General features: G+C 45.7%; 2 protein-coding genes across 8 annotated transcripts in view; one reads left to right on the top strand and one right to left on the bottom strand.

Annotated features, from left to right (window-relative positions):
- The window catches only part of ANKRD27 (ankyrin repeat domain 27), an 80,143-nt gene that overhangs the window by 20,889 nt on the left and 43,212 nt on the right, over positions 1–16,042 (top strand). The window contains exons 1-6 of one of the 7 annotated variants that reach the window (XM_082232878.1): positions 2,982–3,118; positions 12,370–12,504; positions 13,437–13,547; positions 13,958–14,114; positions 14,790–14,944; positions 15,841–15,900. In XM_082232878.1, coding sequence (XP_082089004.1) covers positions 12,403–12,504; positions 13,437–13,547; positions 13,958–14,114; positions 14,790–14,944; positions 15,841–15,900 — 585 coding nt within the window. In that variant the 5' untranslated portion in view covers positions 2,982–3,118; positions 12,370–12,402. The other 6 variants (XM_082232879.1, XM_082232875.1, XM_082232880.1 and 3 more) reach the window with 6 other exon arrangements.
- On the bottom strand, positions 1,367–2,541 carry RGS9BP (regulator of G protein signaling 9 binding protein; the record flags this gene model as incomplete). Its single annotated transcript, XM_082233024.1, has 1 exon — positions 1,367–2,541. The coding sequence occupies one exon, from the start codon at positions 2,539–2,541 to the stop codon at positions 1,828–1,830; it is 714 nt and encodes a 237-aa protein (XP_082089150.1). The 3' UTR covers positions 1,367–1,827.

Raw genomic sequence — 16,042 nt, 5'->3', positions numbered from 1 at the left:
CTCTTCAAACACAATGGAGGGATGATTGACTATCTCATAGCAATTGGTTCTTATCAGCTGGCCATTAAGAGTAGTAGGCCAGAAGCTGTAAAGCCATGTACGGCTTAGGCAGGGAACTTTTCAGCTCAGTGTCACATTCACTTGTGGGGGCCACATGCCATTTGTGGGATTGGCCATAGGCCAATGTGGGCAGAGCAACAAATGTGAATTTTATCTTTGTACAAGAGGCTAAATTCTACACATACACACTCCTCTCTGTCCTTCATTCACACAAGCTAGAAGCATTATCAGAAATCAGGGACATAGTTCTGCCAGCAAAAACACTCAAGGGGAAATGCAAAGCAGAGCTAGTGAGGGGTGTTGCCTAAAAACCAGGGTGTGTGGCCTGGGGAGAGGCCCATGGCTGGATAAAGGGGCCCTAGAAGGCTGCATTTGGCTCCTGGGCCTGAGGCTTCCCATCTCCGATGTAAGAGAATAGTCTTATCAAATAGTACAGTTTTTAAATTAACTTGGTTATGTGTTGGGATATACAAGAATATTAAGTGGGTATGTTTTTCATAGACAGAACTACTAGGCTTTTGCCTCAAACTTTGCAGGATATCCTGGGGTGAGACATGGTTGTGGGGCGTGCTTGAGATCATTTGCTTGCTTTAAATGAGGTTTGGCTTTCCTTTTCCCCCAGTCATTTGATGCTGTAGCTGTAAAAGAATGGATCCATTGAAGTTAAGTTTAACTGCCTTAGTCATTGTGAAAATGCTCTGCTTAACAGATGCAAAAACAGACCCTGCTTTAGCCACCCCATAAACTTAACAATGTCAGAAGATGACTCATCCACACAAGTGACCTTGGAATATTTCCTGAAAACATGCTTGATTGTCTTGCATTGCTAAACCTGTTTAGAGGTGGGCTTGTGGCATTTATGCAAGAACCATCCAACAAATGTGACCTGCTAGACATGCTGTGAAATGTTTGTTTGCCAAGCAGGGTAATATTGTGTGGTATCGGCACATGACCACATCCCGTAACACATGTTAAAAAAAAATCTAGTGATAATCCTTCCTGGGGTATAAGAATATAGGTTCAGGGATACATAATCTTCCATGTTAATGTTCTAGGAGGAGAGGGCTAGGCTAGTACTTCCTTATATAAGGAGGGAGCCTTTTTATATGCAAGAGCATTAATCAAGTGATTCCTCCACATGCTTTTCTGGTGGCTGTGTCATGTGGTTTTCTTCTAAACGTCTAACATGGCTTTGGCTCTAGTTCAAACTTTCTTCTATGAACTTGGGCTAATTGCAATCCCTCTGCCTACCCTACTGTGGAGAGTGGTGTTGACTGTAAAAAGGGGATAACCACAACATCAGGACCACAACATCATTTATGTTTGTTGGAAATTATATGTAAATTTATAGGTGTCTCCATTTTGCCACTGAATTAATTCCCATCTCCAAATCATGTGCAATTTGTAATCAGTTTGTAAACATGGACCAACAGCAGAACCTATTCACAAACAATACTTTTTTCTGCTTACTGAGAATAATCATCTATAAATAGCGAACAAATCCCTACTATGGTTGGGAGTTGTAATACCCACATACCTTAGATGGACTGTTCTTTAAAGCTAGAATATCACACAAATCCTCAGGCTTAGGACTTGAACAGAACACATCCCCTGCCCCTTATTCCGGCACAGGGATCTCATCTCATACTCGCCTCCTCCCTCCAACCTTTTGCTTGGAAAACCATAATCTGGGGGAACAAACGCCTCTCCTTTTTCTCCCTCATCAAGAAAAGCCAAACTCTTCTCCTGAACCTGGCATCCCCCACCTTAGGAGAGCTTTGCCACACACACGGCTAGGATGATGGCGATGAGGAGGACAGCCGTGAAGATGATGCCGGCCAGCACTTTGCTGATATCGCAAAAGGCCTTGCTCTCCTCCACCTCGATCATGCCGATGGAGGAGGCGCCCACGCTGATGGTGGACTTGAGCTCCGCCCCGGGGTCCTGCTTGGCCTCCACCGTCCATTGCGGGACGCTGACTTTCATCTCCATCTCGTACATCATCTCCCCCACTTGGTTGATCTCGTTCTCCAGGTCCTTCAAATCCACCACGTCGATGTTGTTGTCCGCCTCGTATTTCATGTTCTGGACGCTCATGGCCCGGGCGGCCACCCCGGAGGTGCCGCCGCTCATCCCCGTCTGGATGAGCGGCTTTTTGGGTACGTTGAGGGGGAACTCCTGGCCCAGCTCCAGGGCGCGCCGCATGTCGGTCTCCAGGATCTCCAAGCAGGTGGAAAAGAGGACCCAAAGCCGCTCGAATTCCGCCCTGTCCTCTTTGCTCACCGTCTTGTCCCGCAAGGCGGCCGTGAGCTTGTTGCGGTTGGCCACCGCCAGTTCCTGGGCTTTCTGCCGGGTCTTCTTGAGCTCCTCGCGCAGGTTCTGCGAGTCCGAGGTGCCGCCGATGGTCAGCACCATGTGCCGGTAGCAGGCCGTCACTTTGCTCAGCGCGTCCAGCAGCGCCTTGCACTCATCCTTCGCCATGGCGCGCGCCGGCCGGGGAAGCCGGGCTGCCGCTGCTTCTCACGGCCCTACGCGCTGCTGCTGCTCCTCCTCCCCCCGCCGCCCCTCCTTCGAAGCTCAGCCCCGGTGGCTCCGTCTCCGGACCCCGCGCACATGGCAGAGCCCCCCGATCGCCCACAGCCCGCGCCGCTCACCGCCTGCTGGAATCAGCGCAACGCCTGGATCTTGGGCGAGCGAGAAAGAGCCTCGCCCTGGACTGGTTGCTCTCCAGCATCCTTAGGAAACGCCACCGCAGGAGGTGAAAGACAGGTGTCAGGAGAGCTAGCTGGCCGCCCTCGCTGTCTTGTGCCTTCCTCGGGAGGCTGAGCTCCGTTCCGGCTCCCTTTAAGTGCGCTCGGGCTCCCGAGCAGGCGCCGGGCTGCCGGCCTTAAATAGCGCACAGCTGGAGCTTCTGGAGCCAATCACAGGGGCCCCCAGCTCAGCTTTTCAGAGTCGCCTCCGCCGCCGCCACCACCACCACCGCCGGGCTTCTGCTCTTCCTCTTCTCTCCGTCGAACGCCGCATCTGCTTTTCCGGCTGCTCCTGCTGCTGCTTTTCGGTGAGCCTCCCCCCCCCCCCCAAGCTCCACCTTCTCGGGCTGCTTACTGAGCAGACGTGGTCGAAGCGGCTGTGGAAACGGCCCGGCGGATTGGCTGGCCTGCTGGGAAGTGCCCGCCTCGGTGGCTTGGCGAGGAAGAGGCAAGGCTCTGGGCGGCTGTAGGGGGGCCGGGGGCGCAGGAAGGCGGCGAGCGAGGGCAGCCGCCAAGGAGCCCTGGTCGCACTCGGTGACTCGGGAGGCAAGTGAGCCAGGAAGTCCGGGGGGGGGGGCAGAGCTTGAAGCGCTTGAGCGCCGGCCGAGAGGCGTCCTGGCCAGCGGATTCCCTCCAGGCCTCTCCTGCGGGGTTTGGTCCTCAGCCTGGGCCAGTGCGGGCGCTTCTTGGCGGCAGGCGGCTGGAAGGGAACTGGGGGGCCCTGCAGCCCAATGTCGCGTGTGTCGTGAGCTGCTTCCTTTCCGCTTCCTGCCTTTCGGGCGTTGGAGTGCTCGGACGTGTCCTTTCAGTAAGTGCTGCTTTGCAAACGGAGTGAAGTTGCAGGGTGATACAGAAAAGTTCAGAGGGGAAGAAGCGTTAGGGGCTTATTGCTTCCCTTGAGGCAGTCCCTGGAAAGTGTTTGGTGTAACTGGAGACTTCATCGGGAATGCAGCGGTGCAATCCTGCATGTTTTACTTTGAAGCAAATGCCACTGAGCTCTATGGGGCTTGCCCCCAACTACCGTAGTTATGCATAGGATTCTGAAAAGAGGAGTTCTTGCAATATACTTTCTGTCCACACAGGAAGTTGTGGTCTGCAGTCTTTCCAGTGTGGGCTTCTCTGTAACTCCTCTGTGGAAGGGCATGTTTGAATCCCTTGGGCATTTTTGAAACATTAAGCAGTTCATAAATGCTTTAAATTCACATAAATACATGGGTAAACTTATTTTTTTTGGATGGAAAACAGGATATTGATGGTAACTTTTATGTAAAGTAGCTAAAAGCACATATTCCAAAATACCCATCATGACATTGTATCCTTCTAGCAGGCAAAGACAGTAATTAAGCAATTAAGACAGTAACCCTATATCAATTTACCTAGGAGTAAGTCCAGTGGAGCTTCCTGCTGTGTAGGCATGTATAGAATTGCATTGTGACTGGCTTTACCATCCCATAGACTGGTGTTCAAGAGACTAGAATCCTACTCTTGTCTGCTTTGATGTGAGGTCCACTAAATTCAGTTTTATCTTATTTCCAATAAGTGTAGGATTTTTAAGTAGGCAATGCATAGTATCTGCTCAGAGTAAGCCCCCTACTGAACTTGGTGGGGGCCCGACTCTGAAGAAACATGCATTTATGTTGGGTTGCATGCCTGCAATTCTAGACACTCATTTAGGAATAAATCCTACGGCAGGCACCTGCTGCTGAGTAAACATGGGTGAGAACACGATGACTTAAGTGATATGTAGGCCATGTTCTCAAAGTGAAACTTTTATTTGTAATTTTCAAGATGCCTTGCATAATACAAAGAAACAAGTGTAATAAAGCATTTTTATTAAGAGTTTTGACGAATTCTGGGGGTGAGGTGGGGGACACGATGACTTGTGTGTGAATAATAGTATAGTTCACATCCTAGCAGAAGCCCAATTCTTCATTTACTAGCATTCACCCCCCCCCCTTATTTAAAGTTAAATGTTGGGGTTTGGCACCCTACCTTTATATAAGTTGAGGGTTTTTATCTACATGGAGGTTGAGTTCCACTTGTTGTTTTGCTTAGATTCACTGGTTTTGTTTCCAAGATAGTGGCAGGCATTATGCTAAAAGCTTGTGTGTTAGAAATCAGTGGCTGCTTGGAAGCAAGTGCACTCCTTGTATGCAGTTAACAAAACAACATAGGAAGCATCAGTTTTGAGTTACCAAAACTTATGCATGGAGAATTTCTAAGTAGAACGTTGATAAGTCATGTGGCTGGGCGTTTAAATCAGTACCACATCTTGTCAACTGACTTTCTTGGAAAGAACTTATGCGAACACTGCTTTTCAAGTTTGTCAAAGCAGCAACTTCACCAGTGTCTTGAGCCAACTTATTTTGCAGGGTGGGGGATAAGGGCACCCCTCAAACCCCCAGCCCAGTGAAGATTGTGTCCTCACTGACCACATAATGCTGAACAGGGTGTGTGGGTGGGAGAGGGAGAGGGAGCAGAGTATTCTGGAAGATGGCAGTGTGGCTGGAGCCCTAACCAGAGCATTCCATCCACACTACAGCTTCTTGTTGTAAATAGTCTGTTTTGAAAGACCACAAGCTCTGCACTCTGAACTCCGTGGCTCAATTATCAAATTGCATTATTGCATGCCTGTTTTGTAAGTTAAGTGGCAGCATGAACTTCATCAGATATTAGCTGCATAGATCTGTGGTGTTACAAATCTCTTCAGTGGCCCTACAGCTGGTCCTCATTTACTGCACTGAGAGCAGCAGGAACTTTCCTGATGCTGTGAGTTTCCTAACTAGCTTGGGGAATGGGGAGGAAGCCATACTCAATTGTTTGTGTATATATAGATATATAGGTTGTTTTAAAGGCCTTGTTTGTTTTGGATTTTAATTATGAATGTTTTGATGTTTTATGACATTGTTTTATTGCATATTTTAATTATGTGTGGCCATCCTTTTTAAACTGGTTTTATATTTGTAAACCACTAAAGCGGTAAATGAATCAATCAATTTGTTATATATTTTGGAAAGTGGTTTGTCTTGTCTTCTGTTTCTTCTCTATATATTCAGATGCCCCTTGAGATATCGTTGCTAAACTTGGCACAAGGGTTCCTTCCCAAGGTGGGGACAGCAGTTGTCATTGATGTTTAGATGCCAGGCACCATTTTGAATCAAGGTGGTGGACCAAAACATGAGTCTGGATTGGCAGCACCTGATTTTTGGTGTCACAGGTCCAAACTCACAAATTGCATTATCTATACATTTTAAAAAAGGTTTCTAAAAATACCCAGGCAGCACCGGGCACTTCCTGCTAGTCAAATGATGATGATCATGATATAATAATATAGAGGATTTCCTGAGGGGATCTGTCTGACTTCATAGATGATAAGGTTACCACCAGTGGGCCAAATAAAAGTGAGTACAATTAGAACTTAATGATTTTCAAAAGGTGGGAGTGAGCGTTGGAGATAAACTTCTTGGTCTGAAGCCAAAATACTGAATGTAGACACATTGGCATCTTAAAATACAGCTAAGTCTTCTTTTTCTCAATTTCACAGGATGCAACAGGATAGAAAGATATGGATTGGAGCCAACATTGTGTGTACATGACTTCCCAAATAAGTGGTGGGCATGCATTGGATTCAGAGAAGATGGGAGTGCATACCCAGCCTTTGTGGCATGGACTCTTCACTTCCCCGAGCAATTCAGTTATGGGGTAGCTTGCTCTGAGTTTAGCTTTCTCTGGATTGGAGCGCTTAACTGTATTTCTTTGCTCAATCTACAAATAAACAAGTAAAACAGGAATGCAGAGAAAGAGCAGACACCCCATGAAGTAGAAGATCTATTAAAGGTAAAGGTAAAGGTACCCCTGCCCGAACGGGCCAGTCTTGACAGACTCTGGGGTTTGTGCGCCCATCTCACATCTATTGGCCGGGGGCCAGCGCTGTCCGGGGACACTTCCGGGTCACGTGGCCAGCGTGACAACGCTGCTCTGGCGAGCCAGAGCCGCACACGGAACGCCGTTTACCTTCCCGCTGGTAAGCGGTACCTATTTATCTACTTGCCCCCGGGGGTGCTTTCGAACTGCTAGGTGGGCAGGCGCTGGGACCGAGCAGCGGGAGCGCACCCCGCCGCGGGGATTCGAACCGCCGACCTTTCGATCGGCAAGCCCTAGGCGTTGAGGCTTTAGCCCACAGCGCCACCCGCGTCCCTAGAAGATCTATTACACCGTATCAAATCCCCAGAGAACAGGCCAGACCCCAGATATACTTCTAGCATTTAGCTAATTCTGACTGCTCTGCCTCATTTATGCCCAAACTATTGCTCAGCCCCTTCCATTAACTGGTGTGTGTGGAGTCACCACCTTGAATCTTTGGCTATCTCTTCAAACACAATGGAGGGATGATTGACTATCTCATAGCAATTGGTTCTTATCAGCTGGCCATTAAGAGTAGTAGGCCAGAAGCTGTAAAGCCATGTACGGCTTAGGCAGGGAACTTTTCAGCTCAGTGTCACATTCACTTGTGGGGGCCACATGCCATTTGTGGGATTGGCCATAGGCCAATGTGGGCAGAGCAACAAATGTGAATTTTATCTTTGTACAAGAGGCTAAATTCTACACATACACACTCCTCTCTGTCCTTCATTCACACAAGCTAGAAGCATTATCAGAAATCAGGGACATAGTTCTGCCAGCAAAAACACTCAAGGGGAAATGCAAAGCAGAGCTAGTGAGGGGTGTTGCCTAAAAACCAGGGTGTGTGGCCTGGGGAGAGGCCCATGGCTGGATAAAGGGGCCCTAGAAGGCTGCATTTGGCTCCTGGGCCTGAGGCTTCCCATCTCCGATGTAAGAGAATAGTCTTATCAAATAGTACAGTTTTTAAATTAACTTGGTTATGTGTTGGGATATACAAGAATATTAAGTGGGTATGTTTTTCATAGACAGAACTACTAGGCTTTTGCCTCAAACTTTGCAGGATATCCTGGGGTGAGACATGGTTGTGGGGCGTGCTTGAGATCATTTGCTTGCTTTAAATGAGGTTTGGCTTTCCTTTTCCCCCAGTCATTTGATGCTGTAGCTGTAAAAGAATGGATCCATTGAAGTTAAGTTTAACTGCCTTAGTCATTGTGAAAATGCTCTGCTTAACAGATGCAAAAACAGACCCTGCTTTAGCCACCCCATAAACTTAACAATGTCAGAAGATGACTCATCCACACAAGTGACCTTGGAATATTTCCTGAAAACATGCTTGATTGTCTTGCATTGCTAAACCTGTTTAGAGGTGGGCTTGTGGCATTTATGCAAGAACCATCCAACAAATGTGACCTGCTAGACATGCTGTGAAATGTTTGTTTGCCAAGCAGGGTAATATTGTGTGGTATCGGCACATGACCACATCCCGTAACACATGTTAAAAAAAAATCTAGTGATAATCCTTCCTGGGGTATAAGAATATAGGTTCAGGGATACATAATCTTCCATGTTAATGTTCTAGGAGGAGAGGGCTAGGCTAGTACTTCCTTATATAAGGAGGGAGCCTTTTTATATGCAAGAGCATTAATCAAGTGATTCCTCCACATGCTTTTCTGGTGGCTGTGTCATGTGGTTTTCTTCTAAACGTCTAACATGGCTTTGGCTCTAGTTCAAACTTTCTTCTATGAACTTGGGCTAATTGCAATCCCTCTGCCTACCCTACTGTGGAGAGTGGTGTTGACTGTAAAAAGGGGATAACCCTCTGTTTTCCTGAGCCACTCTGAGAAAAGACGTAATGCAATGCTAAAGGTATCACAACACACCTGCTAAGTGTGAATCCAGGGCAGATAGGGGGCCTAGGGTTGCATCTGACATATTCCCCTGTTTTTCCATATTCTACATTATTCAGCACTCTTCTTTGAACCTTTTCTCAAGTTAGACTATTTCCACCTAGAATGGCTATTAGTATTACTACCCCAGGGGGAACACTCTCACAACCCCTTATAGGGTTTTTACTCTTCAGAAATCATAGTAGTTTGCTGTGCCAAGATAACCCCAAATCCCCATCAGAACTGGTCCCTGTCTCTGCAGGTCGTCAACCCCTATCTAACAGTTTTAACTGTCAAGTTTTGAATTGTTTTAACCAGCTCTGATTGGTTCACCAAGAGGCTGACCATGGGTATGTCCATCAACTCCCCTCAGCATAAAGTAAACTAAGGAAGAATGAAGTGTTGGAGAGAAGATGTAGTCTGCCAGCTGGTTCTGGGAGCAACTGTTAGTGTGGCTTGGCTTGTATCTGTTCTGTTGCTACTAAGCAGTTTAGACTTGTCACTTGCAGCATGTAATCCCATATGCTGGGAATTGCCTGTTGTCTTGCCATCACTTGGAACTACTTCTTCTGGCCCATCAGAGCTACCATCTGTCAATATCAAAATTACTTTATATCACTGTCTATTTGTGTTATGATCCCATCTGCATTTGGCCATGAGCTATAGATGCTACACTTATAACTAAGCAGCAGCGTTCCCGATTAAAATCACCAATCGTTTTTGCCCTTAGAATGATTGTAGCTGTTGGTACTGCTTGGCTTATAAAGCTATGTTGTGTTTACTAGTTAGTGGCATCCTTCAGGTTTCTCTTGGCAGCTGCAAACTGGGCATCTTTGCTCGATCTATTCAAGACTATACAGAGAGTCTGAACTCCAAATTTTCTTGAAATGGGCTTGTCCTAATCAATAGGCTTTATCAAGAGGCTCCAGCTGTGTCCCAGAGCATAGCCTCATGCACTGGGTAGAGTAGCAGTGGGGAATTCTAGTTAGGCCTGCCTGGTCTCCCCATTTAGCCCACAGCATGGTTTGGACCATGCCATGCCCACCTGTTCATCACCTGATGAGATACTGTCAGGCACAGGACATATCAGCCCTTAGGGCCAAATTGTAAAGGAAGAATAAAGAACTTCCTTTTGAGTACGGTATGTGCCTCTTTGCCCTCACCTTTGGCATCTGAGATGTGTGTTTTAAGGTCCTCCCTATTATGTAGCTGTAATCTGTTTTAACCATTCTGAATTCTAAATGGTTGTAACCTGGCCTGGGACCTGCTGGTGAATGATGGGTAATAGCTTTAGTAATAATAAGTGCTCTTCTGATTGTGCCTTTCCTGTTTCGGGCACTTTCTGAGTTTACAGCAACAAGAAAAAGGTGCCAAATTCAAAAAGGACTAGATTACAACTGGAAAGGAAGGGAGGCTTGAATTAAAGCTTGGACTGCAAAGGGAGCATTGGGGGGCATGCTTGGAGTGCACTCCTGATCCTTGGGTTCAGAGTTGGATCACCTGATGTCAGGTGATTGACAGGTAGGCAGCCACTCCCACTTGTCCAAGTGGTCCATGGAGAGGGGGAATGCTGGATCTGGCCTGCCAATTTGATCCAGTTCCCCACCCCTGGGGCAGAGAGAGGGCCTCAGCTGAGAAATCTTTAAGCCTGCTTGTAGGTGGTTTCTCTTCCCTCTAAAACAGGAGCCATACAACTGAATGGCATGGGGGAAAGGTGCTGCTAATTTAGAGGCCCTTATGATGGGGGGAAAAACCTGTGGTCCCTGTTCACTTACAACATTTTTGTGTGGTGGTGGTGGTGGGATTTGGCAAACTAAATTTTCACCCAAGGAAGCAAAATAGCATGAATAGACCCTACCGGTGTTTTGTTTTTTAAATGGAGGGAATGGGAAACTTGACATTCTAGGATGGATTCTGAAGTGGGCAAGATTGGTTGGGAAGGGTTGAACATGACTTGAGACAGAAGGCTTGGTTGTGAGTCCTGGAAGACCTGCTCCTTGCCTTGTAGGCCTTTCCCCACCTGGTCCAGGAGGGTGAGGCCATGACAGATGCCTGCTACAAAAGCTGAGGACCGAACAAACTATTGGGCTGGGGTATTGTTAGGAGTAGTAGTTGTTGCTGTTACTGATTTTAATTTTTTGTATATTTATTTTGTATCTTTATTGTTATATATGTGGCAATTTTTCAATTTGGTTGTGTACTTTTTAAGGTTTTATTTGTTTTGTATTGCTTTGAATATAAGCCGCACCTTTAAAATGGGGGGGGGGGGAGAAAAAAAAAACCTGAATATAAGCCGCTCCATTCCTCATTGCTCCTGGCTGCATACTGGGGGGGGGGGGGGGCTGCGCTGTGTTGCTGATGGTCTTTCCCCTTCCTTGCTCTCTCCTGGCCTTGGGGGAGAGGACAGAAGAATATGCATGGGGCGGGTGCCTCTTTGCTGTGCTCCTGGCACTGTTTGCCCCGCGCTCCTGGCTGCATACTGTAAGGTTGCGAATACTGTATAAGCCACACTAACTTCGTATGGTCAGAAGTTGGGGGGAAAGTGAAGCATATATTCAGGCCAATATGGTATGTATTTTTTTCATGTTGTAAACTGCCTTGAGCATGGTTTTAACTGTCCTGGGCAAGAAGAGAAATTAAAACTTGAGTATACAATGGAAGCATAGGCACGGGCTGTAGTCAGTCCTCTGGTATCATGGTCTTCTTGCTTTCCTTTTCGTATTTCATAACCTTCAGCTATAGATTGAAGCAGAGCTTAGTGTTTCCTTTATAGTGCAATACGGGAAAGTAATTGGTCTAAACTGTTTCTGATCCATCAGAGGCCAGTGAATAATTAATAAACAAGAATACTAATGATTTTATTCATGAATCATTTCCAATTCAGTAAAAAGTAGTGAAACAACTGCATATATAAAAACAAAAGGACAACTGCATATATAAAAAAACAGACAATTGCATAATATATATATATATATATATATATATATATATATATATATATATGCGCGCACGCAATTTAAAATCCAGCTGGGGATAACAGTCTTTACTGAGAAGACTTTTTAGAAGAGGAAAGTGAATGATTGGTGGATCCCTGGTGTCTGGTGTTACAAGGGACTGAGTTGGGATGGTGGCACCTATTCCAAGGCATAGAAACAAACACCCCTGGTCTCCTGTCACATAGTCTGGAAAACACCCAGGACATTTTGCTGCTTGAGGGGAAAAAAGGGTGGGGTGGCACCCGTTCCTGTCCACATGCAGAAACCTACTGAACGGTTGGTTGACTTTCTTCAACACTTCTGATGGGGCAGCTGCCTCCACTTCCTCTGAAGGCAGCAGCACTTCGCTTGGAGGGGGCACAGGGCAGATTGCTTGGCACATACAGGTTGCATACTGTTCCCTGCCTACCAACATTTGCTGCCTGAAGCAGTTGCCTCCTCACTCTGCCCCAATACTAGAGTTGGACCTAAATGCACCTTCTTCTCCAGTCCCCCTAGAATTTGACTTTTTCATACTCTTCTATATAATTGTGTACATGGAAATAGTGGTACATAATGGTTGAGAGGGGTATTGTGGTGCAATCCTATGTAAGCAAGTGCCATTGAGTTCAATATGGCTTTCTTTGACATAAGTGCATATAGGATTGCAGCCTATGTCTGTGGGAAGAATGATAGGAAGGGTTTTCTTCTGGTTACTAATGGTAGCAATTGGGTTTTGACCACGGAGATCTCCCTCTCTCTCTCTCTCTCTCTCTCTCTCTCTCTGCTTTCCAGAAAGTCTCTAAATTGGATACTTGGGGGGTCCATATGGCTGTGTATGATGAAGACCTCTTGAAGAACCCTTTTTATCTAGCTATGCAGAAACGACGTCCTGATCTCTGCAGGAAAGTTGCAGAATTCCACGGAATTGTAAGTAAACTTGATGCCTTCAGAAAATGGGTCCTACAGCTTGGCAGGGAATGAGTTCGGACTTTGGGTTCAGGGGGTCTATTTAACAGATGTGGAAAAATGGGAAAACTACACTTTTGCTGTGGTATACTATTAAGTTTCCTTGCTTTTTGCACCATCACATGTTGCACAAATGACAAAAGCATTAAAAAAGTGGAGGCATCTTTGGGAATGGGAGGAGGGTGTTACTTGATGCCAATTCCGTATTCTAAAGATAAGTTTTGTGTAAAAAAATATTAAAATGTTTAAAAAGAAAAAGTGGAGGAGCTGTGCATAGTTGTAGAGAGACCACTCAGTGAGATGCTTTTAAATGGTTGCCACAAGAGTTAGCCCAGTTATAAGTATATCTTTTGATGACTCTACATGGAGAATCCAGAATTTTTAAATCAACAATTTTTTAGATGGTTTACAATGATACTTGCTTGGTGCAATCTATTCTTCTCTGAACTTGTGTCTGCCTGCCCTTGGAGGAAATACTGGGTGGTGTCCAATGCTATGCCTGGACAGAGTGGACCCACTGAAGTTAATGAACATGATTAACTTTGGTTTGTCAAGTTTGGTAGGTCTACTCTGAGTAGGACTTGGTGGAATACAAAACATTGCGTCAAAGTATTAAGGGTTTGAGATATGAAGTGGTGGCTCTCGTGGCCTCCCACAATATCGTATTCCTTCGCCCAGCCCACTGCACCATGTCAGGGTCTGTCCTCATTTGTGGTGATTGACGAGCACCTCCCAGTGAGTAATGGTTTCTTGATCTGTACTATATTACTGCCTGATATCAAAACTTGGCATCTTAAAATAGTGTTGTCTGGCAAAATGTTAATACTATTAGGATTTATCTGTTTTGTGTGTGTGCGTGCATGCACCTGACTCCATGTTTACTACTTCTTTAGGTGCTAGTTCCATGCAAAGGAAGTCTTTCAAGCAGCAGCATCTCAGCTTGCCAGTTTGACTCCTATGTTCTGAAGTCTGCGGAAGAAAACTTTCAAACTGTGAATGGAAAGGTACAAAAAGTGTTTTAAGGACAGGGATCTAGTGCAGTCTTGCATTGAGAGTGGTGGAGGCATCAGCCCACTCTGCAACCTCAGGAAGTTCAGTGGAATAAATGAATTCTAAAGGAATACAACAGTAATGCTTTAAGAGCTCAAGCAGAGAAGGCTTCTTACTCTAAAACTGATGGACAATCTTGCCCTTCCATCAAACATTTAAAAATCAATTCCGTAATACCATTTCAAAAGCAGAGTAGTGTGTTTTAACTTTTGGATTGCACTTGTCTTGCTTTGGAGAAGCCGCCTTATCTTTCTCAAAATCTGCATGACTAACCACTATTCCTAAATAATTGTTCTGCTTGCGTACTTCTCACATTTTTATTGATCTTTTTTCATTTCCCTTTCCCTTCCTCCTGTCCCTTTAGGAAGTCTTCATACAAGGAAGCTTGATCATCCTTGGGGCTGGCTTCAGCCCTCGTTGCTCAGTGCCTGTTCTTTTTGAGGAAACTTTCTACAATGAGAGAGAAGAGAGCTTCAGCATCCTTTGTATTGCTCATGCGCTAGAAAAAAATGAGAGTGAAGGTGAGTAGTAGTGCTCTTCTCAGCTAGCCCTTGGACTTCAACAAAGCCAACTCTAGGTATTTTGCTGCCTGAGGCAGATGGCAGGAGAGTCCCATTTTTCCTTCTGCTGCTCCATTCCATGTACATAATTGGATTGGACTGGCAATTGAACCTTTTTACAACACTGGTGACAATGCAATGCCTTCCACCACACTGGAGGGGGCAGCAGACTATATTAGGAGGTACATGGCAAGTACCCAAGAGGGCACAGACTAGGTGGCTATCACTGCCACTCCACCCTCTGCTGCCTGACGTATCTACCCTACTCTGCCTAATGGTAGGGCCAGCCTTGGGCAATAACACTTCTTTCAGGACATTCATATACCATGAGCAGACAGCTTATGTGGTCTAGAAGGCAAGGTCAGAAGCCTTTCATAAGGCGACAAAGATGAGAGCTAGATCACCCTAGCAGGCTTGCATGAAGGATCTTCATCCTGATTATTATTTCCTGGAAGAAATGACTCTTCAGAAGCCAGGAAAAGAGTTAAGAGGTCAGCAATAAATATGGGAGTCCTGGTTTCTTGCCATGACTTTTTGTATCTGGCAACATAAATAAATCAATAAATAAGGAACTGCTGCTAATGCTAGGAGGAACTGCAGATCTTTCTGTGCACTGACAACTGCCCTCCATTTCAGAACAATCCTCAACGCCGTCAAACTCTTACTCCCTGAAAAACGTTGAAGATGTGAGAGAGTTCTTGGGGAGACATGCTGAAAAGTTTGATAAAGCCATTGCATCTTTCCACAGGACTTTCAAGGATCATGACAGGAAAATCCTGCGGCACTACATAGTCAGTATCTCTGTTTTCAGCCTGCCTTAGTCTGTTGCAAATGCCTATTGCAAGAAACATTCTCCTATTTCTTATACAGGAAGAATGCCTCTTCTGTGCCATGTACGCATAGTCTAAAAAAAGTACATATTGCTTCAAAAGTTTATCTATATGCAAATCTATATATGCAAATCTATATGCAAATATATATATATAAAAGTTTAGCTATATGCAAATCAATGTAGATTAACCCATTTCAGATACCTTTTTAAAAATTGAGTTGCAGCCTTAGTTACTGCTCGCTGCTAGATTACTTCATAATGAGAATGGCTCAAGTGCAACTCTAGAATAAATAAAGCACAGTAACCGACTTGATGCAAATGTGCTCTGCACCCACATGAACTAAACCTTTGGAAGATTAATCTGGAAACTGTACCTTCTCAAAGAATGCACTGGCACTCCACCCAGTTAAGCAACTTGGACTCTCCTCATGTCTTTCTTAAATGTTCTTTCTCCCCCATCCCTGCAAGGGCCCTCTACCTAGACGTGTTGACGCAGTGGCCCAGTTAGGATGGCACACTGAACCACAGCTCACAAAGAGTGAGCTGCAGCAAGCTTCAGGTGCTCCCTGTTCCTCTACTTTGACCTCAGTGACTCCATAAGCTTTGGTTCTGTTTCTGCTTAGCCACAGCTGCTTGTGCCATGGTTTACAAGTTGTTTTGTGTGAAACAAACCATGAGTTAACCAGACTTTGGACAGCATGACAAGCCGTCGTTAAGCGAAAACTTCTGAGCTCCACCTGGCAGCCATGCTGGTCAGGGGAAGTGGGAGTTTGTGAACTTGAGTCTCTTGTGATTTAATGTGACATCTGAGCCCAGCCTTTTGTGCTCCATGATGTCCTTCTTTTTGGTCTCCAGGATTCTGTAAATGCCCTCTACACCAAATGTATTCAGCAGTTATTGAGAGACTCGCACCTTGTGAGTATGAAATGGTTTGTGTGTGTGTATGTGTTAAATACAGTTTTCTACCCCTTCCCCAGACGGTGCCTGTTAACACTGCCTTCTCTCTCTCTCTCTCTCTCTCTCTCTCTTTCTCTCTCTCTCTCTCTCGTGTCCTTAG

The sequence above is a fragment of the Podarcis vaucheri genome, assembly GCF_965113315.1.
Source record: "Podarcis vaucheri genome assembly, chromosome: 7".
Classification (NCBI taxonomy): domain Eukaryota; kingdom Metazoa; phylum Chordata; class Lepidosauria; order Squamata; family Lacertidae; genus Podarcis; species Podarcis vaucheri.
This window is presented reverse-complemented; position numbering and strand designations above follow the sequence as displayed.